This window comes from Triturus cristatus, chromosome 2_1, assembly GCF_964204655.1.
Source record: "Triturus cristatus chromosome 2_1, aTriCri1.1, whole genome shotgun sequence".
In the NCBI taxonomy this organism is placed as follows: Eukaryota; Metazoa; Chordata; class Amphibia; order Caudata; family Salamandridae; genus Triturus; species Triturus cristatus.
In genome coordinates, this window is record NC_140581.1 from 419,559,459 (window position 1) to 419,578,112 (window position 18,654).

General features: G+C 48.5%; 1 protein-coding gene across 1 annotated transcript in view; it reads right to left on the reverse strand.

The window, feature by feature from the left end:
- Positions 1-18,654, reverse strand: part of ADAMTS6 (ADAM metallopeptidase with thrombospondin type 1 motif 6) — a 1,840,341-nt gene that overhangs the window by 1,042,633 nt on the left and 779,054 nt on the right. Inside the window, exon 9 of the mRNA XM_085631708.1 lies at positions 5,571-5,676. Coding sequence (XP_085487834.1) covers positions 5,571-5,676 — 106 coding nt within the window. The remainder of the gene's footprint in view (positions 1-5,570; positions 5,677-18,654) is intronic.

Below are 18,654 nucleotides of genomic sequence, written 5' to 3' on the forward strand. Positions count from 1 at the left end.
CCGTGAGCCCCGTAGTGAAATGTGTACTGACTCTGTGTCGGATGTATCAACCTCCAGCAGTCCACTAGGCCAAAAGTGTCCAAGAACCCGCCGAGCCACGCCTGGGCGGCAGAGAGGGCTCTGGGAGGGTAACGATCCAACTCGCCAGAAATCACGGAATTAAAATCCCCACCCACAAGCAAGAGACTATCAGGAAGTTCAAGTAACATACGACCCACATCAGAGAAAGTGGAGGTCTGGAGGCCCGGGGGAACATAGACCGAGACCAATGAAAGAGTCTGACCCTCCCATCGTCCAGTCAAGGACGCATAGCGCCCTCTATCATCAAGAGTAACTTTGTCAATCTCAAGCGGGAGGGAAGATCGCAGTAAGATGCCCACCCCTCTGGATCCAGTGGTGAAGGCAGAATGCGCAACCAGTCGGTAGCCCCCCCTGTTCATAGCATGACATACATTACCCACCAAGTGCGTCTCTTGAAGGAATACCACATCAGGGGCCAATCGGCGCAAAAATTGCAACACCACCCCACGTTTGATACGGTCCCCCAATCCGTTGACGTTCCAAGACATGAGTTTCAACCCGTCCCCCCCCATCCCAACACAAGAAGCTGGAGTCCCCGGGCACGCAGCCAGACACCTAAAACTGAAAGGAAACAAACACACCGCCTTGAAAAGAAAAAACACACAACCCAACAACCACTGTCCCCCTCCCACCCCCACGCCATTACAACTCCCCCCACCCTGCACCCCTGCGGACTATACAGCCCCCCCAACTTGCAGTGTGCCTGTCGCCCTAACAATCCCATGCTACAAAAAGACCCTAGAGGAGGGAAGGGACCCGTCCCCGCCCGCATCCAAACAGCACATTAATAGACAAAATATACAATTGAAGTAGAACCTGGCTGGGCGCAGAAGGAAATGTCAAAATAGAGGACCAAGAATCATTCCTGCGGAGGCCCTCCGCCCTCAGCACCGCCAGTACGCCCAGATCGTTCGCCCCGGTCCGGCAGGGAGTCTAACCAGTCACTCACAATATCAGGGCGTTCAAAAAAGATAGTCCGATCTTCATATTCCACACGAAGCCTGGCAGGGAAAAGCATAGAGTATTTAAGTTCCAAATCTCGAAGACGGCGCTTCACCCCCTGAAAGCCCATTCTCTGTTTCTGAACGAGTTGGGTGAAGTCCGGAAAGAAGTTAACGGAGGCATTCTCATAGTTAACTGGGCCGTGTACCCTCGAGGCCTGCAGGATCGCATCCCGGTCTCTGTAGTGAAAAAGTTTTGCAATAATAGGCCTCGGGGGAGCTCCTGGTCGAGGCCTACCACCCGGGACACCATGAGCACGCTCCACGGCAAAGAACTTGCTCAGGCCTGAAGGAGCAAGATGATTGAGGACTAGATCTTCGACCATGAGGTCCACCGGACGATTGTCGAGAGTCTCCGGCACACCTATGACGCGGATATTATTGCGTCGTGCCCGACCCTCGAAATCCTCCAGCCGGCGGGACATCGTGTCGTTCGCCGACTTTAGATCGCCAAGAGTTGCCTGGAGGTCTGATACATCCGTGACAAGAGTGGATGTCCTCAAGTCCAGCGATTGAACCCTCTCGTTAGTCTTAGAGAGATCCGCCCGAATTAGCGTGACATCAATGGCAACCGTGTCAATTTTACGGGCCAGAGCCTCGTACTACAGGGCGATGGTCTCCCTTATGCCGTTGATGGCACATACAACGTCTTGCAGCGACAATTCCGTGGGCACGGACGGGCCACCACCAGAGTCCTCCACGGCGGCACTTGCTGGCCCGGGGGATCCTTTACCCTGGGTATAACGATCCATGATGTTACTCTGGACTGGTCCCCCATGGTGGGATGTCTTGGTCCTCCGTTTCTCGGGATCCCCCTTGCCCGCCATGTTAAGCGATGCTCACCGGAGGGGCCCGCCAGGACCGATAGCAAAGGGGTGCCAGCAGATCAGACACCGACTGTCCGAGAGCCCGCTCGGAAAAGTGGAGAAAAAGGCACAAATCAGTCCAGTACAAAGGCCGGAGGACGCCCCAGTCGCGCGAAGCAGCTCCTCAATCAGGCCATGCAGAAGTGCAAAAGCGAAACCGAAAGTGGGGGCGCGGTCATTGGCAAGGCTCCGATGCCGTTGTTTTTCAACTACTCCCCGGCCCCACAGTTCACCAAAGCACCGGGCACAGCTTCCAGGTGGGCCTCCAAAATGCAAGACGCTATATTTCAGGTCTCCCAGGTCCGATTTTCGTTCTGAAAAGAGTTATGGATTCAGCCAAGGTTCATCTTCCAGAATCCGTTCACAAATCCAGGATAATGTCAGGATAAGTTGCGAGGAGCGGCAAGGGTCCGGGGAGCCCTGTGCCTACGCGTCCATCTTGGTTGCGCGCTAGGCTCCTCCGAGCTCCTCCTTTTTAAAGTAATTTAAGGAGTAGTAGCTCTTTAACCGCACCAGGTGGGGTTAATGGGAGGTCCCAGATGATGAAGCATGCCACTTTGGTGGGTGATGGGACTTGGTCCTTTTTGAAAGGATCCCTGATTTAGGTTTGCGAACTGGTATCTTCTGCTCATTGTTAGGTAGACCTGTATATGATTTCAGTTCACCTTTGAATTTTTATTTTTTACAGAGTTTTATATAGCGCGATCGTGACCCGGGTATCAGAGCACTTTACATAACACCAGTTGCATTACATGAGGACACATTCATTTTTGTTAGTCACAGGGAGATTAGGTGATTTGCCCAGAATCACAGGATGTTCAGTGTCATTGCCGAGACTCGAAACCCGTTCCCCAGATTCGAGGTCGACCGCCCTAGCCATAAAGCCAACTCCTCTCCCCAATGAATGTAGTGGGATGAGCAAGGCAAAGGTACTGCAATTATCCTACAGATTTGTACAATTTAAAAGGGGAGACAAATTATTACCAGCCATACCCACTGGGGATATTTTTCTTTTGGGGTGTAAGCATTGGTAATTTTAAGTTGAATACGTTCCCTTCATTCCTCCTACACTTCACTGTTCCAACCTTGTAGTTCAGGACAATGAAAAGAGAAGCCATGAAACACAGACTCCACTCAGAATTTCTAAATACAGGTCAAGTTTTTAGAGATACCTAGCTTCCTGCCTATCATCCTGCACAACGTTCAGCATTCACAACTTTCTCACCATCAAATAAAAAAAATACCTGGTATCTTGCTGACCTTGATGCACGGTCTTGGACTAAGCCTGATGTATGCTGCTACTGCACTAAGAAGGTCTGCCATACTAACATCCGTGCTGATGAGCACAGCAACTGAGTCTCCAATCCCTTGGTGCCCACAGACCTAGACAAAGTGGAGGATACTGTGAAAGAGACAGTATTGGATTACCCATCAGACCTTTTGTAAATGCCTGGGGAGCTGAAAGAGAGCGTGAGCAGCAGCTGTGGCTTTCCTTCAGTAGGCTATTATCTAACCAAGCTGAAATGAGTGTAGAGTTTTTGTGTTCTCGTTCAGATGAAATCTAGCCTATCAGTTCAGCCTAGACTGTTCCTACTGAAGCAGAACAAAAGACAATTTGCGTGTGACTGTTTCTTACTGAGGTGGTATGGTGGAAAAAAACAATGAACTGTGATGCGGCCTCTACTAATTACTAGTGGCTGAGGTTAATTCATGCATTCCAACTATTGTTTTTTTCCCCTCAGGTTGATGCCCTAAGTGCTCAGACATGGGTTCCGTACGCACTTTCCCACAGTACTATCCCTCACTAACAACGCCTAACTTGTGTTCCATGCAGAGGGAACCTGGTTTGGCAGGTCTGATGACACTGTTCCTACTGGAGAATAAGGCTAGTTCCTGTCCCAGGTGGCGTGGTGGGCAAAAATACGATGGACTGGGATCTGCCCCGAGTAATTAGCAGTGGGTGAGGTTAATGACAGTATTCTCAGCACAGGAGATGCCATTGTTTCACCTGCCTTTTTTCCTGTACAAACATAGAGCGACAGAAGAGGTGAAGCCAGCAGCTCGTACTTTAAATAAATTCTACCACATCTTATCGGCACAAGGAAGTACAAGTGAGGCAGTGATCACCGCTTACATTTTCTCGGATTCCCCCTGGATGGTACAGACCCAAGTGAGGCAGTGATCACTGCTTACATTTTCTCGGATTCCTCCAAGAGGGTACAGACCCAAGTGAGGCACTGATCAGAGTATATGTTGTCTCTGATTCCCTCAGGATGGTACAGACCCCAAGGAGGCAGTGAGAATTGATCGAGGAGTCTCTGATGTTCCAATAGGATGCAAGAGGGAAGGACTGTAGATATCTGTGGCATCACAGATGGTCTACAGATTGTGCAGTGGTATGATGTTGCATAAGTGCAACTTAAGCCTTTGTCCTACCCACTGCATCCTATTGAAAGGAACAACTCTCACAGGTAGCATGTAGAATTACACTGTATATACTGCCCACACAAATCCCCCATATAAGTGATGTGAAGGTTGATAGCAATTATGGGTAAGCCATGTACAATAAGTACAATATGGCCTTCATCACATTCTCCAAAACCTCTCAACTCCCCATCCAATATATTGAAAAAACTGCCACTTCGGCTGGGCTGCACTCCCTCCTCCGAAGCATTTTTAATTTTTTTTAAAGGTGAATACCTTGTATCCCACACCTTCTGAGACATTGCGACATTCATGTTTATTTTTCACTCTTTATATGAGGATGACAATGGTGCTGCCCAGTACCAGTCTATCATAAATTGTGCGGAAATTGACATGGACCTGCCCCGTCATTGCCACATACTGGACAGCTGTTTTCAAGATCCTATCGCATATGACTACACTGACACTTAAGCCTTCCCCTTCTATGGATCTCCTGGGTAATGCTTCCTCTATCCCAGAAAATCTCCCCCGATTCTCAGCCATTGCTTTATTATTGGCTAAAAGAGAGAATTGCCCTTCGCTGCGACATGACTCAAGATTATGACCAGCAAAGTCTACGCCACACCTACAACCTCCCTCCTCCAGACCCAAAGATGTTTGGCAACCCCTCCGCACTTACTTAATGACTCTTGTTTCGGACCCTCCAAGTCCATCCCCGACTCACCAGCTAACACCGCGTCCCTTTGCACCATTAGTCACGACACTATCGACTAAGATGTATCGCCTTTTTTTTTATTTTATCCATCGCTCCATTCCAACCGCTATTGTTTCAATGAAAATCGTATTTTTCCTGCTGTACTGAATGCGAAATTCACCATGTCGCCTTTTGGTATTTACTGTTAGTGGTGAAATGCTGAGGCCTGATTGAATTCTGAATACCGATGTATCGATATATGTAACACCTGGCCCTGCTTTTTCTTTGTGTTTTTGTTATGAAAAGAATAAATAAAGGTTTACAAAATAAATAAACGAATTGTGCTGAACTTGAATGGGTTGCTTCCACCTTTCTCCAAAACGAATTAATATTGAGCCTTCCAGTTGGATAAGTAAATAACCTTCGGGCAAACCAGCTGCATCAGGGATTTTCCTCGAAGGCAAGTGCATGTCATAGTATGTGGAATTTTGCAAACGCACTCACTTGTGGCCGATCTCGTGCGCAATGGTGAAGGCAGAACCCAAGCCAATGTCTTCATTAATGCTGCAGCTCCTCTCAGGCTCGCACATTCCAGCCACGGAGGCCAAGCCTGGACAAACAGAAGGAGAAACAAAGGGTCACGCCAAGGTGTTTCTGTTTTAAAAGGCCCATTCAGAAATGCCTGCATATTTTTAACAACATCCATGCACAGAAGGAGCAGTTGGCAAAAGGTTAACTTTCGAGTCATGTGCAGGCTCACCATGGGGAATTTCACTTTGCCGGCTAGACATTAATATTATGTTGAACTTCAGTCAGTGCTGGAAAATGTCTAGACTAGGGGTTAGATTTATAAATTTTACTTCGGGTAGCTTGGGACCACCTAGTAACTTGAGCCAAGAGAGGGAATTCAAGGCAGAGTTTCTACTTAAACATTCTTCAGGCTGCAGAAAGCGAATTGCAGCCACTCTGTTTTTCCAGAGGGAATGTGGTTAACTGTGAAGGATCAGAAACGCATAAGTACATAATATATTTTCAGGCCTAAATTGTGTGCTGATTGGAAAACACGTGTTGATGCTTCAGGTAAAAAGCACTGCAATAGCCTAGGAGTTATTAGAAGAGCTCTCTGAATGGATTATTTTACTGCATTAGAGTTCTTATAGAGCATGCACACAAAGAGATTCAGACTTAAAACAGGACTTTAATGCTCTTAGGCCATATTAAAAAAAAACACATCCAATGATTCTGAATTAAACGGGCAGAGGTTCGTTATTAAATCTTTCCGTACAAAGGGAGCACTAAGATAGTTATAGAAGTACAAAATGCATACATTGAGGGACAGAGCTTGTTAATCTTTTCTAAAATATTACACAGATTAATGTTGGGGATTTGTACCTGAGATTATACTTGATCTGATTTAGGACCATAAAATTGTTATTAATAGCGTGCAAACTAGTTAAGAACTGACCACAAACAGGGGAGGTGCTAGCACTTTCCATACTCCAAGGAAAAAAAGTTACAACATGGAGCGCTCTCCAGGTGCTAAAATCCAATTATTGAGTTTCTTCCAGTTATGTGGCACCAGCACTGGTTGGCACCCTAAGCGTGCTACTTTATATCGCCTGCCCAAAGTGGCACCCTTTACAATAGAAGGAAGTGCAAAACGTCAATAAATGAAAACGCTACTGGCAAGAGGCTGGGTGGCCAATTATGCAAATATTCTCAAACTGATAATAGTAAAACCCAGGGGCCAGATTCTAATATTTTTGCTTCATAAATCCAATTTACACACGGAAAGAGTAACAGAATCTGCGTACAAAACTGACAGGTGAAATCAAAGCCAATTTTGCATGTTGATGAGTCATTTATGCACGGGTAAAATCATTAGTGGATGTGGGCTGGAGCAAGGTGCTCAGGGAGACATAGCACTAATGAGGTAGCTAAACATACGGCAATACCTTTAAAGAGCCCGCCCCTATGTGGGAGAATAGAAGACCTACATAGAAAAATGCAGAATAAAGTGACTAGAAATATATTTGTGAAACTTCACATATTTCCTATCCACACACATGTGGATTTTTCACACTACGGGCACTCCACAAAGGTAGGAATAGAAAAAAAACATGAATAGGCCACAAAACGGGTCTCTTCTTCCTTTCTGTCTGTTGGACCTGGCCATTTTTGCAGGGTTATCCCCAGACATTTTGCCTTCTACCTCCTATTTTTTTACCCTGTTTTTGTTGATTCTAGGACTCTGGGCACTTTACCACTGCTAAAGTACATATGCTCGCTGTCTGAATGTATTGGTTATTGGTTCACCCATGACTGGCATATTTGAATAACTAATAAGTCCCTATTAAAGTCCACCAGGTGTGCCCAGGGCCCGTAAATCAAATGCTTCTAGTCTGCCTGCAGCACTGATTGTGCACCCACAAAAGTAGCCCTGCAAACTTGTCTCAGACCTGCCACTGCAGTGTCTGTGAGTGCAGTTTTAAACTGCCATTTCAACCTAGCAAGTGCACCCACTTGCCAGGCCCAAACCTTCCCTTTTTCTACATGTACGTCACCCCTAAGGTAGGCCCAGGGCAGCCCCGTGGGCAGGGTGCAATGTATTTAAAAGGTAGGACAGGTACTGGTGTGTTTTACATGTCCTAAAAGTGAAATATTGCTAATTTAATTTTTTACTACTGCAAGGCCTATCTCTCCCATAGGGTAACATGGGGATTGCCTTGAAATATATTGTACATGTAATTTCCCATAGGGAGCAGAGAGAGATTTGGAGTTTGGGGTCTCTGAACTCACAATTTAAAAATACATCTTTTGGCGAAGTTGGTTTTTAAATTGCATATTTTAAAATGCCACTTTTATAAAGTGGGCATTTTCTTGCTTAATTATTCTGTGGCCTCTACCTGTATGTGGAATACACGTCTGGGTTGGCTGATAGTTGGGCTCTTGTGCATTTCCTCTAGACAGTCACACTAGGGAAGCTGAGGTGTGCCTTGCATATCCTGATGGCCCACCAGGCTGATGGATTATCCTGAGCTAGAGTGGTGGGAGGAGTTGTCACTGACACCTGAATAGGGCTGTGGCTGTCCTCACACAAAGCTGTCTCCACCCCTCTATAGTGTGTCTGGAGCCAGGTCAAGGAAAGGCAGGGTTTGTGCAATACAAAGACTTTCCTTTGAAGTTCGCCTTCTTCAAAGGCAGAAAGGGGTATACGTATTGGACCGCTGACACTCCAAAATCAGAGCACTTCTGGACTGAGAACATTCTGCCAGGAAGAAGAGCTGGATGCTGTAGGAGGAACTGTCACTCTGCCTGTTACTTTGTTGTGTTGGCCTGCTGCTTGCTGCTTCTGTCCTGGGAGTTAAAGGACTGGACTTTGCTTTCTATATCCTGCTCCAAGGTTCTCCAAGGACTTGTGCGTGCTTGTCTCATGTTAGGAAGTCTCAGGGCCATCAAAGACTTCTCCTACCAGTGCCTGGGCTCTTCGTCTGAGAGTCCTGACTTGCCAAGTGGATCTAAATTCACTTAACGGGCTCTTGGAAGTGCAACCTGGTGATCTTAAGAAGAAAATAAACACATCGACTCTCAGCGCCTGCTTTCTCAATGCATTGCTGCAAAAGATTGCCGCATCGCCGCTTCCTTCATCGAAGCATGGCTTCAGCTTGAAGCATCAACCATGCCTTTCACCACAGGCCACAGGTCTCCACCGCTGGTACCCCTGCGGCCCCTTCCCCTTGCCGGTTCCCACTCCCGCCTTCCAGCTGCACGTCCCTAGCCCTCCCCTAAATAATGGCGGCCACTGTGCGGTGGCGCCGCTGGCGCGCCAAGCCTGTCTGCGTCCGTCCGCGACTCGACCGCGACCAGCCCCAGAACCCCTGGATCTCCTCCATCCACCACTATGACACAGCCACCCTCCTCACACTCGACCCTGGAAGAAACAACAACTGCCAGCAGTCCACCCCGAAAACAACCCACAGCTAATTCTCCTGCCGCCACTGCCACCGAACCTTCACCACCCTCCACACCACCATGGCCACCGCCCCCACGTCAAACGCCAACACCACCGAAGCCCTGAAGTGCATCCTCCTCAACGTGCGCTCCCTGCACAGACACACTGTTGAGATCTGGGACCTCCTTGGCACCCTCTCACCAGACGTCCCCTTCTTTACAAAAACCTGGATCAATGCCTCCTCCGCCCCCGAAATCGCCATCGCCGTCCTGGACAGATACAAGATCCAGAGGAAGGACAGCCCCAACCAACCGGGAGAAGGACTCGCCATCGTGCACAAAAACTCCCTCCGCCTCTCCACCTTGAGCGACGCCTTCTCCAATAGAACCCACTTCAGCCACCCCACGCAACCTCCGTGGACTGATCACCACTGCATGCACTTCATCGTCAACAAACCCAAGCCGCCCAGACCTGCTCCGCGCCCACCGTGAAGAAACTGGAACAGAGTCACCGAGAAGCAGCACAACTCCACCCTCAACCGCGAAACCCCCACTGCCACAGCTGACGTCAACCTCGCAGCCAGGGGACTTCACACTTGGATCTCCAGCTGCGCAGACAAGCTCGCCCCGCTACGCAACTCCGACAGACAGCACCACAGGAAAGCCACCTGGTTCAGCGCCGGCCTCCAAGAAGCCAGACGCACCGGCAGAAGCCTCGAGAAGAACTGGCGAAATAACAAGACGCCCAAAAACCATACCACCTACAAAAAAGTGATGACGGAATACCACCAACACATTAGAACCACCAACAGAACCTTCATCCACAGCAAAATCCTCGCCAACACCAGCAACTCCAAGGAGCTCTTCAGAGTCATCCAGGAAATCCCCAAATCTACAGACATCACCCCCTCCCAGGACCACTGCGACAAGCTTGGAACGTACTTCCACCTGAAATTCAAGAACCTCTACAACAACTTCACCGACCAAACACCTGAGTCTGCAACCACCGCACCCTCCAGCAACACCAGCCAGACCACCATCGCCTCCTGGACACCGATCACGAACGAAGAGACCTCCTCGACCACAAAAAGCATCCACTCGGGGGCCCCCACGGACCCCTGCCCACCGCGCATCTACCACAGAGCCACCACCGCCATTGCACCAGAAATACAACACACCATCAACGCCACCTTCATGACTGGCTCCTTCCCTGACTGGAAATGTGCAGACGTCAGATCCCTGCTTAAGAAACCCTCAGCAGATCCCACGGACCTCATGAACTACCGGGCCATCTCTCTCTTCACCTTCACGGCAAAACTCACTGAAAAGACCGTCAACGCACAGCTAACAAAGTTAATCGAAGACAACTTCATCCCGACCCCTCCCAATTTGGATTCCGCAGCAACCACAGCACCAAGACCACCCTACTCGTTGCCACAGGCGACATCCGCACCTCCTTGATCAAGGCCACACCGCAGCCCTCATACTACTCGACCTGTCAGCAGCATATCACACCGTCTCCCACCGCACACTCGCCGCCAGACTACATAACGCCGGCATACAAGGAACCACCCTCGACTGGATCCGCTCATTCCTCAGCAGCAAAAGCCAAAGAATCAGACTGCCACCCTTCCTCTCCCAACCCATGGAAATCAACTGCGGAGTACCCCAGGGATCATCACTCAGCCCAACCCTCTTCAACATCTACATGGCCCTCCTAGCCGCCCTCGTCAAACAGCACGGCCTCAGCATAGTATCCTACGTCGGCAACACCCAGCTCATCCTCTCTCTCACCAAGGACCCCACCACCACCAGACCCAACTACCAGGAAGGAATGCAGGACATCGCATCCTGGATGAGCAACAGCTGCCTGAAGCTTAACTCAGAGAAGACAGAAGTCCTTGTACTCAGAACCACCCCGTCTGCATGGAACAACACCTGGTGGCCCACCGCACTCGGCAGCCCTCCGACCCCCACGTACCACGCCAGAAACCTCAGCATCGTACTCAACTCCTCCCTCTCCATGAACAAGCAGGTCAACGCCGTCTCATCCAGCTGCTTCAACACCCTCCGCGTCCTTCGAAAGACCTTCAAATGGATCCTCCCGAGTCAAGGCAGACAGTCACCAATGCACTCATAACCAGCAGATTGGACTATGGAAACAGCCTCTACGCCAGCATCAACAAGTCTCTACTCCGCAAGCTCCAGATGATACAGAACACCACAGCCAGACTTGTCCTCGGCATCCACTGACACGAGCACATCAGCAAACACCTACTGAAGCTCCACTGGCTCCCCGTCAAGAAGAAAGTCACTTTCAAGATAATCAACCATGCCTACAAATGCCTCCACAACACAATCCCAATACCTCAACGAGAGAATCACCTTCTACGTACCCAAAAGAAACCTCTGCTCCACCAACCTCGCCCTCGCCGAAACCCTGCGCATCCGCAGAGCCAGAACAGGGGGAAGAACTTTCTCCTACATCGCGGCCAAGACCTGGAACAAGCTCCCTACCGACTTCAGACGCGCTCCCTCCCTGAACACCTTCAGGAATGCCCTCAAGGACCTGGCTCTTCGACTGAACGGAACTGCTGCCCCCCCACCCCCCCCCAGCGTCTTGAGACCCTCACAGGTTAGTAGTGCGCTTAAAACTCCCTGATTGATCAAAAGAGTTACTGCAGCGTGAGTCTTGAGTACCGTGTCACCGACGTACATAGCACCCGCTCCAACTCTACCGCAGCACCTAGTCATAGCTGTGAAATCAACGCTGCGCTTGCTGTCACATCACCGCAAGCAGAAGGATGCTTAGGGATTATTAGCCCTGCATCCAAATTGGCCATGAACAGGTGTCCCCATGAATGCAATTTTGCTTCTAACCTATCTATGGGGTCGAATTCTGGTCCGGTTTCTGATTCAATTGTACATCCTGCGACAGTCGTCCAGTCTCCCCTCAAGATTTTATCTTGGAATGTCGCGGGCCTAGCTACTAAATGGAATAATCCGGCCTGGAGCCCTTTTATCGAGGGCAAAGATATTTGTCTACTCCAAGAGACTTGGGCAAGGGAAGACACCACCCACGCGGGTATTGCAGCATTTTCTACTCATGCAATTTGGGGGGGAAAAGGGCGTCCCTCAGGTGGCCTAGCAATATGGGTGGCAACTGATTTGGGTTGTAGGGCTTCCATCTTCCCGACAAATTCAGAAGACATCCTAGCTGTATTGCTGGAATGGCCTAATTCCCAAAGCCTCCTATTGATAAATATTTACTCAAGGCCAATTAACATCACACAGGAATCACTTACAATTGCGAAGCTTGTGTCGGTCCTTGATGTAATTCCAGAGGGTAACCCTTTTTTAATTGGAGGTGATTTAAACTGCCAGTATGAGCCCCTCCCAGGCATATTGGAAGGACTGTCCTTGGAGGAGGACCTTTTGTGGTCCATCCCGCCCCCACAGGCTCCAGTCCTAAAATCGTGTTCCCCCTTAGCCCTACAAATTACTTCCTTGTCCCTGAAATTTGGCCTTCGGGCCTGCAATGGAAGGTTTCAATCTGATATCCCTTCCAGATGCACTTTTAATCGAGTGGGCAGTGAATCACGTCTAGATTACGTCCTGGTTCCCCTGACTTCATGGCTACACATCAGAGACTTTTGTGTCATAATTAGAGATGACAGTGACCACAATGCCCTCGAATTAGCTTATGATCATCCGGGGCTTGAGGCCAGAGACCCACAAAGGGTGCACCATGAGGACGGCCTGGCTCTTGCAAGCAACAGGCGTAGAGTAAAATGGGAGCAACTGGCTTCACACCCTGGGAAGATACCCAAACTATATGCGCAGGTAATTCCCGTCTTTGAAAAGCTCCAGGCACTCAAGATGGAAGAAACTTCCCAGGACACACTCACCCAATTGGGGCAGATACATGGTGATCTGGTGAAATCACTCTCCGAATACTTAACCCAGAATATAAATAGGTCTAACAGAAAAATTGCCGGTCCCCATTGGTATAACAACACTTGCCGAAAGGCAAAAACCGAACTTTTGCTCTCAATTAAAGAGGGAAAGGGCAAAGAGGAAGTCAGGGCAAGAAGAGCTGCCTATAAGTCTTTGATTACCAATGCCAAAAGTGAATGGGAGCACGACAAATGGGCAAGACTTACTACTTTTCTGGCTAGAGGGGACTCACGCAAATTTTGGTGTTGTGTTAACACGGGCTCGGAGGAGCTTGCCTCTGCCATACAACCTAATATATCACCCAAGGTATGGCAAGACCACTTCCAGTCTCTATATAAATTACCACGGGATGACCTGACATGCTCCACCCCTATGTCCTGTCTAGTTGGGACTGGGGAGTTGTTTACGGTGGGTGAGGTGCGAGCGGCTGTAGTTGGTCTGGCATCTGGAAAGGCACCAGGCCTGGATGGCATGCCTGGTGACTTATTTAAGCAGGAGCCGGATGTTTGGGCGCCCTACTTCACGATCCTTTTCAATGCTATCCTTGAAGGCATGGCTGTACCGGGTACTTGGCTGGGCGCAGAGATTGTCCCAATCTTTAAAAAGGGTTCTCCTCTGCTCCCAGCCAACTACAGACCTATTAGCCTTATTGATGTGCCACAAAAGATCTTTGGCAGACTTATATTAAATCGCCTCCAGGATTGGATCGAGGTGAATGCGATCATGAGCCCTTACCAGGCAGGGTTCCAAAGGGGTATTTCAACTACTGATCAAATCTTCCGCCTGAACCTCATCTACTGGAAGACGGTGCTGTTCGAGGGCGGCAGTTTATATACGGTTTTCGTGGATTTACGTGCTGCCTTTGACCTAGTCCCCAGGGACAAATTGTGGGCTGTATTACTGGACCTTGAGGTTCCCGCGGACATCTTAACAAACTTGAGGAGACTGCATCAGGGAAACTTTGCCAGGGTAAGATGTGGCAGGGGGGGCTCTCTCTCGGATGCCTTCCCCGTCGACAGGGGGGTTAGGCAGGGTTGTGTCCTTGCACCTACCCTTTTCTGCCTCTTCGTCAACGGGGTTATAAGTTATCTCAATGAGCTGAACAACATCGATGCCCCTAAGCTTGACGGCAGCAGGGTCCCCGCAATCATGTTTGCGGATGATACCCTGCTGCTTTCTAAATCCCCCATGGGCTTGCAGCGGGTTTTGGATGGGTTCACGCGGTTTTGCGCGGACCGCGGACTGGAGATCAATGCTGGAAAAACTAAGTATATGATCTTCAACCCGCCCCCCAAAACCCGCGAATCCCCCCTTATAGGGACCTTAAGATTAGAGCGGGTTCATACGATTGAATACTTGGGGGTAGTAATCAATCAGTCCATGTCGTGGGACCCCCACAAAACCAAGGCAAATATGAAACTCTCTCAGTTTGTGGGGGGTATTGCAAGGATGACGAAAGGACTAATCTATAGGCCATTCACGCCCCGTTTGCAAATTTATAAAACCAGGCCAGAGCAACAGTGACTTATGGAGCTGAATTAGGGGGCCATACGTCAGGACAGAAGCTCCAGACCACGGAGAATAATTTCCTTAGGCAACTAACAGCTCTACCATCTAGCACCCCACTCTTGCCTCTCAGATTGGATCTGGGCTTAAGACCGATCTCAGAGGTTCTGGGTCTCAAACCCTTAACTTTCTGGTGTAAAATATGGTCTTCCCCGGATCTTCTGAAATATAGAGCTGAGCTGTCGGAGATTTTACGCCTTTGCAAAACCATTAAAATCCCATGGCTCAGCTATATTAAGTGCATTTGTGAGGCAGTTGGCAGACCAGAACTATGGTATGATCCAGCATCTGCTTGTCCCAGGGTCTCCCGAAAGCTCATTTCGAAGGCTTATTATGAACACAATTTGAAAGCTGCCATCTTGAGCTCCCGTGAGGGCTCCCTTACAGCTCATTTCTTGGGGTTCAAAGATTTTTATCACCTGGAGCTTACATTTGATGATATGGGCCCATCATTGACTAGGAAACTTTTCATGCAATGGCGCTTTAACACATTACCGCTTAGGGCATACACGGCTCTGTGGGCACATTCAAATCACACAGCCCATTGCCCCACTTGTGCGCACTTCTCTGAAACAGATTTGCATGTTATATTTTTCTGCCCGGCCTATCAAAGACCAAGGAATTACTGGCTCCGTCCCCTTCTCAGAAATATGGGTTTCAGACAGCATGCACCAGCTTACAGAATATTGAAATCAGATCTTTCTGCTCCTATTGTATTTGCGGTTGCGAAATTTCTAACCTCAATGTGGTTTATCCGTACACACTGTCTTAAGTCCTCTCAATCGAATGAATTTATTCGATGATTTTAGTCTAATTGCTTATGTTTCTGAATCATTATCGCTATTTTACTCTGTATAATTATTGTTGCATTATTTGTACTCTTTTATGGTCTTGGTGACCGAAATAAAGAAAAATTGATGATGCTGTCACATCAACGTTGCGCGTCTGGAATTCTGACTCATTGTCCTTTGACGCCGACTCTTCATCAACACTGCACCACAGTAAGGAACCAACACATCACCTCCCCTGCAATAAGGTACTGACGCATCACCTCCCCTGTGTAGCAAGGAAACGATGCACCACTTTGTTTTTTCTGGCGCCTCACCTCCCCAGTGTCTTGCACCATCTTTGATTTTTTCTGATGCATCTATGGTACTTTGTGCTAAAACAAACTAATCCATTGATTTCCTTGGACTGAACTTGCTTAATCTTTTAAAAGTGATAGTTTGACTTGTGTATGTTGGATTTCTGTTGTTTTGGTCTTGTTTTATCAGATAAATATTGGCTATTTTTGTAAACTGGCGTGGACTCATTTTGTAGAGTTTTCATTCTGTGTGTGTGTGTGTGTGTGCGTGTGTGTGTATGTGTGTGTGTGTGTGCGCGTGTGTGTGTAAATGCTTTGCACATTGCTTCTGAGATAAGCTTGATTGCTCATGCCAAGCTACCAAGGGGGTGAAGCAGGGGTTATCTTAGATGTGTTACTCCCTACCCTAACTAGAGTGAGGGTCCCTACTTGGAAAGGGTTCAAACCACTGACAACTAGAGACCCTATTTCTAACACTGTCCTCCTGTAAGGCCACATAGAGTGTCCTATGTAAGCAGAGCACACCTCCAGGAAGCTCAAATCATCCCTGCTGCCCGGTGCTTTATTTAAGCTGGTAGTTTCCAGTGCCAGGGACCAGCACTTAATTGCTAACACTGATACTTATGACAGTCTGCCACATGGTGGCGCTGTCTGTTTTATTTAGTGATGAGCATAACAACAGGTGTTTATAAATTCAATATACATTAAAAATACTATATACTTGCCAACCTAGCCATTCTTAGAGCTATGGGGGCCTGGAATAGTCTTAAGTGTAACACTTGTATGAGTGAGATGGCTGGTAGGTGTGTTCGTACTATCATCTACAGCACTGTCAGGAGTAATGGGTTTTTCAAGCTTCAGTGGCCTAATGAGGTCCCTGGCACTTATGTTTTCTTACAAATTAAGCACTGTGTCAGTGGCAGCTCCTCCGCTAAGGCGGAGAAGCATCGTCCCACTGCCCGTTGAGCAGTACAAAAGAAAATACAACGATAATAACAAGAAGTTATTATCATTATATTTTTGTTTGTGGGACTCCAGCCAGGTCGGGTGGGGCGGGGCAGGGGTTGCCGCCGTCAGAGAGAGCAGGAGTGGTTTTCACTCCCTCCCTAAGTGCATATGATGGCTTGGCCGGCCCCAGAGGGACGGCTAAACAGTCATGTGCACTTGACATGTTCTCCACTTGGCTGTGTTGCACAGCCCAGTGAAGGCATGTTCTCCGCTTGGCTGTGTTGCACAGCCCAGTGGAGAGCATGCCCAGGCTCCCAGGTACAAGCCTGAGCAGCCAAACAGGCCACTCAGGCCAATCATGACACTACTCCTGCAGCGTTGTGATTGGCTGGGAGAGTTCGGGAGTCTGGGTGCTTCTGGTGGCAGAGAGAAAGGACAGAGGAGAGACGTGCGACGGTGAATAAGGTAAGTTTATTATTTTTCTTTTCCATGCCTTCCCCTCTCCCCCACTCCATCACCCCATACAGAGACAGCCGCCACTGCCCTACGTGCTTCCACAAGCAAAAGGCTGCTGGAAACCAGGACTCAAAAGGTATATCAACGTCCTAGCCTCCTCTGGTCGACATTCTCCTTTAAGCAAATATTTTCCTCCCCACCTCTCACCCAGTGCTAGTCATCCTGCTGACTATTGCAGCACCCGTTTGTCTACCCCTTTACTAATAGCAACCCTTTTCTTTCTTTTCTACCCCCTTCCATATCACTCGTTCTCCGGCCCCATCCTCCAGCAGCATCTGTTTTTCTCAACCTTTGCTACTAGCCTCTCTTTTCCTACTTCCCTCCACACCTTCATAGACTTCCTGCAGTCCGTTTTGCTCTCCCTCCCTACATGCAATTCATCTTCGTGCCACAATATTTTTAGGTCTCGCCTGAGCCAGCGCATGCGCTGCACTGGAGAGACATTTAGTGAGTGGGCTTTAAAAAGCCTGACCACAGCTCTTTGGGTGGCATAGAGCGTGCGGTTACGCGCACAATGACGAGAAGAGGCGCCATCTGGCTTTCCTCTCTCGTCATGGTGCGTCCCCCTCTCAGTTAACAGTTAACTTTTGCGGCCTCGGGCCGCGCTTGTGTTTTATCGGTTGTTTTTTAACTTTCGGAGCGAGCGCGCACCACTTGCGTGCTTGCCGCTGTCGCCACCGCCGACCCCTTTGCTTGTTTATTCCTTGGTTTGTGGATCCCAGCCAGATATGAGGTGTGAAAACCTCCGAAGAAAATGTCATTTATGCCACTGGGAAAAATAAGAAATATCAGAAGCATATGCAAGAATATTTCTTATTTTGGCTGTTCGTTCTTGTTAAGTTAGCAGTGGGCCTGTTGGTGTCTGCCTCAACGAGGAATCTTTGTGATAAAAGGCACGATCTATGCTGCTCAGCCCTGCAGGAGGAGGCTAATCTGTTTATGCCATGTCCAATCAGCCAGCTGCTTAATTGCCGTGCACGTGCGATTCACTAGATCAATGGCACACATATCCCCTAAACGCAGATGCCCAGCTGAAGAGGTGGAAGGCCACTGGTTAGCAGGAGTGCTCTTCAGGAAAACCGACGGATGATACTAGAGGCCAGGGCAGCTGTGGCATGAACAAAATCACGAACAGTCTACAGTTTGCAAGGAAAACGTTTTTTGTTTGGACGAACTGCATATATTTCCGTTTGCTTGAAGGAATTTCTTTTTCTTTCCAACAGATCTTTGGAAACCAACTGTAATTCAAGCCCGTTGTTTATTCAGATCATTAGGGGCCGTGCACCAGGTTTGTTTTTTTAAAGCCAAAAACGAGATTTATTGTTAAGATAAATCTTAAAACCTTCCCCTTGTATGCTCTATTTTCATCTCGCTTTTTTTTGTTTTTCGAATGCCCCTTAGCAATCCGTTACATGTACGCTGGGGCTGCATACATGACAGAGCAAAAACACTTTACAAAATGCCTGGTTTTACAAATAAAATATCAACGCTTTGTTTAAGGCACCTAAGGAACAAAGGGAATCCAACCCCTTCTTAAGAGTGTTTGCCCTATGCGGATTTCTGCAA